The 7991-nt window shown below is 43.0% G+C and overlaps 1 protein-coding gene across 1 annotated transcript; it reads left to right on the forward strand.

Annotated features, from left to right (window-relative positions):
* The first annotated feature begins 283 nt into the window (after nt 1–283).
* LOC148035310 (protein GAMETE EXPRESSED 3-like) lies at nt 284–2203 on the forward strand. The gene is made up of 5 exons (XM_087680800.1): nt 284–392; nt 515–1490; nt 1734–1898; nt 1945–2026; nt 2108–2203. Exons 1-5 carry the CDS (start codon nt 284–286, stop codon nt 2201–2203), a joined length of 1428 nt encoding a protein of 475 aa, XP_087536926.1.
* The last annotated feature ends 5788 nt before the right edge of the window (nt 2204–7991 follow it).

Raw genomic sequence — 7991 nt, forward strand, 5'->3', positions numbered from 1 at the left:
CGAACGGAAAAGACCAGAGCTTGGGAACCTTGGGGGGGAGTTCTACCGAGTGTCTCTTCGGAGGAGTCGTCCCTTGCAGCAGACAACCTGACTGCCCAGCTTGCGTTTCTGAAGAGTTGTTGCAGTTATCCTACTTGACTCGCTTAGGCTTATGATGAAGCTGCAACGCAGCCCATCACATTCATGGTGGTGGGACAGTCATAACAGTCCCAGGCACTCTCGGTGGCTCCAGTCCAATCTTCAAGAGCTTGATATGGCGTGAGGAGAGGGGGATGTAGACCAGATGGACGATGATTTGCTCAGTAGGGAATCACAAACAACTGAGGCCATTGCTGTGCCTGAACAAGATAGTTCTTGGCGTCAGGTTTTGACAAAGGGCGAAATCTGCTCTTGTTCGACTCTATCCATTGATTCATGCGACTCATGAAGATGCATCCTTTGCAGAGTCCTTGTATGGGTTGCACAGAAGGCCAGCTGGCATAAAGATACCAGTTAATGATAAAACTTTGAACAGGGCTTTCATTGATGCAAAATAGTACATCGGTACTGGTCAATGCAGGACCGGCTGGTTTGTATGCAGTAACCATTGATGGTACACTCCTCTGGAGTACAGATGGATATTCCAGCAATGGTGACAGTGTTTTCACAGCTGGAACCTTTTGCCCTGTCCAAGATGTTATCTGCTATTTCCATTTCTCACCTGCCATTGATTATTGTGATGGGAGTATCTATATTGCACATACAAATGGGTGGTTATATGCAATTGATGGTTCACAGCCTTATGTGAAATGGCAGTATCATCTCGAAAGCTCAGAAAATACATCTGTTGCTGGTGTAACAGCAGGGAATAATGGGCGAGTTTATGTGGCTGCAGTTACAGGCAGTGTCTATGTCTTGGACACAGATACTGGAACACTGTTATGGCAAGTCATTCTAGGACCATTAACAAATCGTACATGCTTTCCAAGACTTGACAGTAAAGGTCGAGTAATATTGGGTTCTTTGGATGGATTTTTATATGTTATCTCTATCGATGGACAAAGAATCAAAAGGTACCTGCATGATTCAGCTGCTTATTCGGTGATTCATAGTTGCCCTTATGTTGATTGTTCCAAGCAAGAAGTTTTTGTGGCTCAAGTGAGTGTGGATGCAAAAGTTACTTCCAAATCAGATGTATCGTATATTGCAGCAAAAGGAGTAACAATTTTTGCATTGGACACCTCAAACGGAAATGCGATGCTTTTCGATAATTATAAAGGTCAGACTATTGAAAATAGAGGCGATTCTGTGCTGGACACAAGCTTGCTTCTGGCTGTCTTTGCTTCAAATCAATCAGGAGGTATTTGCAATAATGTCGATTCTACTGAACGATGGACATGTGCATTCTGGTCAAGTGAGTTTACAGCAGGAGTTCCAGCTTTCATTGGAAGAAGTATTCAGCCAATGTATATTGCTTTGCTTCCTGCTCGAGGCCACCAAAGCCTGGCTCAGTGAGCAGAGTTCCATCTAAAAACTCCAATCCAAACTGTGCATTGTCGTCCAGCAGATTCTCAGTGGGAAGAGAGGAGCTGTAATTGGCCTGCAAATCCTGGACCTCGAAGCGAAGCACAGAGCTACTGGACTGTTGCAGAATCGACTAATTGGTTTGGTAGAAAACGTGAGGTTAGATGAAGGGCTTTGACCGAAGAGCATGCAAGAGACAGCTTTGAAAACTTATTGTTCAGTATTTGCAGATTCAAGGAACTTACAGGAAAAATGACAAAACAGGACTTTGATGAAGCAATATCAGAGCTTGACACCCTTGGTGAGGAGTCGTATAAAGACAACACGCTAATCATGCGGCTTCTACGGGACAACCTCATGCTTTGGACTTCTGACATGCAGGAGCAGACAGATGAGTGAATGTGTGCCTACAATTAAAGTAGATTTGTAGCCTTGTTACAGGAGCAGATTTCAGTGTCTACAGAAAGGAGGTAGTTGTGATCTTGATATGGACTGCCCAAGAGTAGAATCCAGTGGTTGGCGTGTATGTTTATTCCATTGGAGGTAGAAGAGGCTGAAGTATTTTGCTTTTGTGAGTTGCTGTGTGGTGGTTCTGTATAAGCAGCTCAGACAGCCAGGTTTAATAGAGACTGGAGATGGCACTGGCTATGATGCGAAGGCTACATTTTCTGTTCTTTGTATGCCTGGAGGGCTACTGTAGCTGTAGATAACAAACATCAAGGTTGATTGAATGGTGTATTCATCAGTGGATGTTTCCTTTGAACAAGAAAAATTGGTCTTATGCCAATGATAAAACAGGATGAAAAAGATGACAAACACATAGCTTTTTGTTCTGATGATTCTAAGTTTTGACATTACAAAGACAACTGAATCCTTCCTCCACACAGACTTGCTGAATTCTGAATGCAAGCCTATATGCTAAAGACATAACTGTCTTCAAAAACCTGAATGTAAACAGTTTATGTGATACTTCGGATTATCCTGAACATGAATTTCTTGTAACTCATTTGATAAGTAATATAGTGTTCTTTGACATCCAATATTTGAGATCTTCTTGTTAGCCTCATTTCTTGCTGTACCTTGAACCCCGTGTTCTGCAGCTCTTGCACGATCTCTTTGACAGTGCATCAAGGGGCCAATCCCTGCGATGTAGGAGAGCTGCAGTGGGACCGCGGTGTTTCTACCGAGAGGTTGCCTCCATGTATGTGATCGTGGTATTTATTGCCCATGTGTAAGGGTTCTCCCTCTATGGGGTTTATAGAAAGAGAAACGTTGGACAACAAAATGATAGAAATTATAAACGCATAGATTAGGCTTTAGGGCAGTTTGTCCTTTAGCAGTAGATAGATGCTCCTAGTCCACGAGGCCGTGAGGGTGTGTTTGTCTGTCATGAGCATGAGGTCCGGCTAGTGCCATAGCCAGTGCCGGCCCATTTTAGGTCCCATCAGTGGTGTGTCTACTGGGAGCTGCCAACAAGTGGTGGTTCTCGAATCTAGGGTTTCTAGGGACCAAAAAAAAGGTTGGCTTATGTCCTCTGACAAGGACTGTCAAGCCAAAATACAAAAAGTAGAACATGTTGAGAGGGCTAGTGGAGATTGTAAGTCGCTATTCTCCTCAAAGGAGTAGCCCGATACAGATAAGAGGTAGCGGTCTTAGTAACCCAACTGCTGCGCATAGTCCTTTAGGTGCAGGAGGAAGAGTAAGTTCTTCCTCTCTTCCACCAAGTCAACCCACTTCAAGTAGAGGTGTGATTCCATCAGTTCAAGCTCCTATTGTTAATCCGATTGTCGTCATGGCACAACCCATTGCAATTACTATAGGGACACCGGATTTGCCAGCTTTAGGAGTTCCTTTGCCCATTTTTAATGGGTTAGCTGAAGAAGATGCGGAGTTTCACATTTGTGAATTCCAAATATTAATGTTTAATTATGGCATCCAAGATGAGGGACATCTCATGATGTTCTTTAACATGACATTGAAAGGAAGGGCTGCGGTATGGTATCATAGCATAGAGACTGTAACCATAACCACAATTGATCAATTTTATGCAGCTTTCCGAGGAGAATATGCCCCTGAAAGAGGTGGCCAATACTGGTTGCGTGTTTTGAATGTAATGCGCCAAGATCCCCATGAGAATGTGAAAGCCTATGCCGAGAAGCTTAAGGAAGTGTTTCGTAAGTTACAAACTCACATTCCTATTCCGTCGGCTGCCCAATTGCAATACTTCTTGCATGGATTGGATTTCAATATTCAGGTACAATTGAGCAGTGTGGCTTTGGCTGATATAGATACCGCCATTACGCGGGCAGGAGTAGAGACACGATTACAAACGACCTACTCCTCTCGAATAAATCTTAATGAGGGTTTAGTACCTGGAGGCAATTTACCATTGACGAATGGAAGTCAAGGGATGCCTATGAATAACCCTAATGGGAGAGGAAGCATGGTTCAAAATGTACCTTTGCTGGCAGCTCCTCCGAATGTGACTATGCCTATGGCTAGTCAGTTGGCTCAACCAAATGTTGGAGGCCAAGTTTCGAACCCTAACGTTGTTCCTGTGAGTCAACAACCAATGCCCAATCAAATTGTTAGGCCAATGGAATGACAGATAGATGATCAAGGATATGAGTCGAGTGCATCTAATGTCCTTGGCGAAGTTAAGGATATGATGAAGCACTACACCGACATGATTTCTGAACAATATTGGCAAATAGCTGTTGACGTCAATTTTCTGAAGAAGCAGCAGAATCTGATAGGGAGTCGCCGCCCTGAAGAGGGTGGACCCTCAAGATTCAGCTGTAAGTGGTGTGGCGGACAACATTTCCCTAGAAATTGTCCAAATGTTAAATGTGATATTTGTGGGAAGTCGGGCCACTTAGCCGCTACCAGTTGGAGTAAGATTAGTTCCCTCCAACAAGGGAGTAAATAGCCAGGTCAAGTGAATCATAGAGCGCAAGGTAATAACCTCCAGCAAAATGATGGACCACTGCAAAGGGAAAAAACCACTATAGAAGAGTTGCCACAAGGCAATGGAGTCAGCCTTATTGAGGCTGTACGCGTCAATGACGCTGAAACCTCTAACCTAGGAGCCATGACAAGAGGCCAAAAGGCTAAAGAGGGTGATAAAGATAAGGCAAAACCGGTTGAGGGAAACCCTAAACAAGGGGATAAGGGGACGCAAGTCCTGAATCTTGGTGTGGAAGGTGGACCTCTAAGGCTTGTTGACAGAAAAGTCGATCCTAAGAAGGATGAGCAAGTGCCAAGAAAAAAAGCACCAAAGCCGATCGCGAGACCAAAACAAAGAATGGTTTGGCGAGAAAAGAGAGTGTTACAGGCTAATTTACTCTGAATCAGTATCCTCTGAGTCTGAATCATATGCTTCTGACTCTGAATCTGTGTCAGAATCTGTATCTGTACCTAAATCTGAATCCTCCTCTGAGTTAGAGTCAGTATCATGTTTTTTCTTCCTGGATCTGGTAGAACCTAGTCTCTTCTCTGCTCTCCTTGCAGCTGCCACTAGTTCATTAAAGCCTCCAACACCTCTAGGTATTTCAGTACTTGCTACTGCTGTCCTTAAAGTTCCCCTGAGTCCATTGCAGAAATATTCCCCCAACATCTCATTGGTAGGTCTTTCTGCAGGTGCTAATCTCCCATTCAGATCTAGAAACTGTTGTGCATAATCTTCAACAAGAAGTCGCTTCTGTTTCATTGTTTTAAGCTGTTTCAAAATATCAGTTGGTGTCTTCCATTTTCTGAATCTAGACAGGAATGATGTCTGTAATGCCACTGTGTCGGGAAAATGAGCTGCCCCATACTGAGTAAACCAATTCATGGCTTTTCCCTCCAATGTGGCAGCAAATTGCTGCTTTTTCACATCATCCCCATACACTCCTGCTAAGCCACTTGCCTCCCATTTAGTGCTGAACTGTGCTACATGGGCATCAGGATCCTCTTTTTTTTGAGTGACCCTTGAAGTGAGAAAATCTGACTCTCAGGTCTGCTGGGTTAGGGGGTTGTGCCATTATGACTGGTGGTACTTTTGGTGCAGTCTTCTTCCTCCCTGACAATTTAGGTAATGGTTGGAATTTCAAACTCCTTTTAGACTGTCTTTGAAGTTGGGACCATGCCAAACTTCCTAGAAACCTGTTCCTGTTTCTCTGTTCTTCATCTGGTGTAAGTGGTGTAAATGAAATAGGTGCAACATCAGGGATACTCTGGCTTGGACCAACTTCTTCAGTTTGTATCTCCTGATCACTCAGATAGCCCAGATCCAAACTGTCTACCTGACTTCCACTGCTGGACCTGTAATGTCCCTTTCCTTTCTGTTCTAGTTTCTGCTTTTCCTCTTGCTCTAGCCTTGCCTGTAATCTTGTATAATACTTGCCAAAGTCTTCCCCTCTATACTTCTCAGCTGACATAAAACAGGGATTTCTCTGTCATTAGCCTGTCTTAGTGCTGTTCTCCTGTAATGCAGCAGTGACAATGACGACAAATCAAACACAAGTTAGAAGTTCTCCCCCGTCTGTATCTGGATGATATGGAATTAAAGCCATATGCATGGTGGAACTGCCATTTCTCATGATTAACCCATATCCTCTTGATCTCTGCAGTTGTCCGACTTCTGGCTATTGGGCAAACCTTGCTCAACTGAAATTTCCAGACCCTATCCCTGACTAATCTGACCACGTCCACAGGTAAGTCAGGAAAATAATCAGTCAGGAAATTTTGGCCATACACCTCAAATTCCTCTTCTGGTGTAGTCCAATTGTAAAATTCCCTGCAAAGAGATTGCGCGAAGGCTTCTTGCTCCTCTGCTTCTGTTGTCCAATGTTTAAAATCGTCCAACCAAGACAGTAGGACCTCTTCCATTCTGAAAGCGAGAATTAGACAATTCTGCCATTCGCATGCATAAGACCTGTGCCGTCTGAACAATTCGCAGGATCGCCAAGTGTTACAGGCTAATTTACTGCCTGTGATTTACTCCCTGAAAAACTACTCTACCTGACATTTCTGAATCCAACTGACTTACTTTCTGACTGCACTGACTTCATATAACTTTCATACACACATTCCATCATTACAGTACACCTTTACAGAACCATCTGACTTCATTTCAGCAATAAATAACATGAATACTGAAAACAGTTTACCACTTCAATACAGGGAAACAATATCTGACTCTGAACTGTTCTTCATAACTTCAGTTTTCTGCTTACAGACAGACGCACAGACATGATCTACACCCGCATATGCACTCTGACTTGAACAGTTACATTCGGGGATTGATAACTCCTCACATCCCTTACTTATGACTATTCATTCCAAAAACTTACACCCCTTCATATCTGACTTACCCTAAGGCTTAACTTGACTTCTAAACTCCTAATACATAACTCTAAGGTGTGATGTCAACTCAGTCTTAACAGAGAGCTTTGGCTACCTATCATGATTTTGATTTAGCAAGTTCTCTTTGCGAAGTTAAACCAGATGTAAACCTCTTACAGTTGATTAAATTATCTCCAGGAGTACGCAAGGAGCTTGCATATCATCTTTTTTAATTCATCCGTATCTACTTTCCAAGCGTCCCTTGCCATGTTCAAGTTATCTATCATATCCATTTGCAAGTGAGCCTTGATTTCTTTATATTTTGCATTGTCCCAACTATTACAGCATGATTTTCCATTTGTTTCTACAACAACACTTAGTTCTTTCCTAAATGTCTCTTGCAAATTTTCATAAATATCTTTTTGCTTTGTATCCATGTCATTCATGACTTTTTGTTGCATGTTGCCACACACCCTCATGCACACTTTCAAGTTTGCATCCATTTTAGAATTCAATTTATTTCCCCATGTTTCATGCATTGCATTCATGTCATTTGATACCTTGATAATCATTGGCATACGTATTGTTGCAATCTCAGCTCTTATGAGGGCTTTCATGTCATCCAACAAGCCATTTGTTGCAAATTAGCCTTTGCATCTTTTTCCATTGTTTGGCACTTCTGGGAGTGGCATTTTCATGGGCTCTCCTTTTGTTTTATTTGTAGTAGAAATTTTCATCCTTAGTGGGTGTCTTGTATTGCCCTTTTGATGCAATGCCTTTTGTGGTTAGCCCAATTGGTTGTGTGTCAAGTTTGGTCTCATTTCCATTGCTTTCTTTATCAGTAGTCTTTGCCATCTCGCAATCCAAGGCATCCACTCAGTGTGCTTGCATTTGTACCTTACACAACCCCACATTGACCTTGCAAAGACCCCTAAACAACTGCTAATATATCTACAGCTTCCAGGACAGTATTTGTCTCCTTGTGTAGGGACCTGACCCTGTAGGAAAGCGGCTATCCCCCTGCGCAGAAACGTGACCCTTTAGAGCAACTCCTTCACATCAACATTCATGCCAGACTGCCCCCTCCTATCAGACTGTTGTCTCTTGGCGGATGGACCTGTGAGAGAGAGAGAGAGAGAGAGAGAGAGAGAGAGAGAGAGAGA

This window comes from Lygodium microphyllum, chromosome 6 (assembly GCF_053477565.2).
Source record: "Lygodium microphyllum isolate KBCC chromosome 6, Lygodium_microphyllum_v1.1.10, whole genome shotgun sequence".
Classification (NCBI taxonomy): domain Eukaryota; kingdom Viridiplantae; phylum Streptophyta; class Polypodiopsida; order Schizaeales; family Lygodiaceae; genus Lygodium; species Lygodium microphyllum.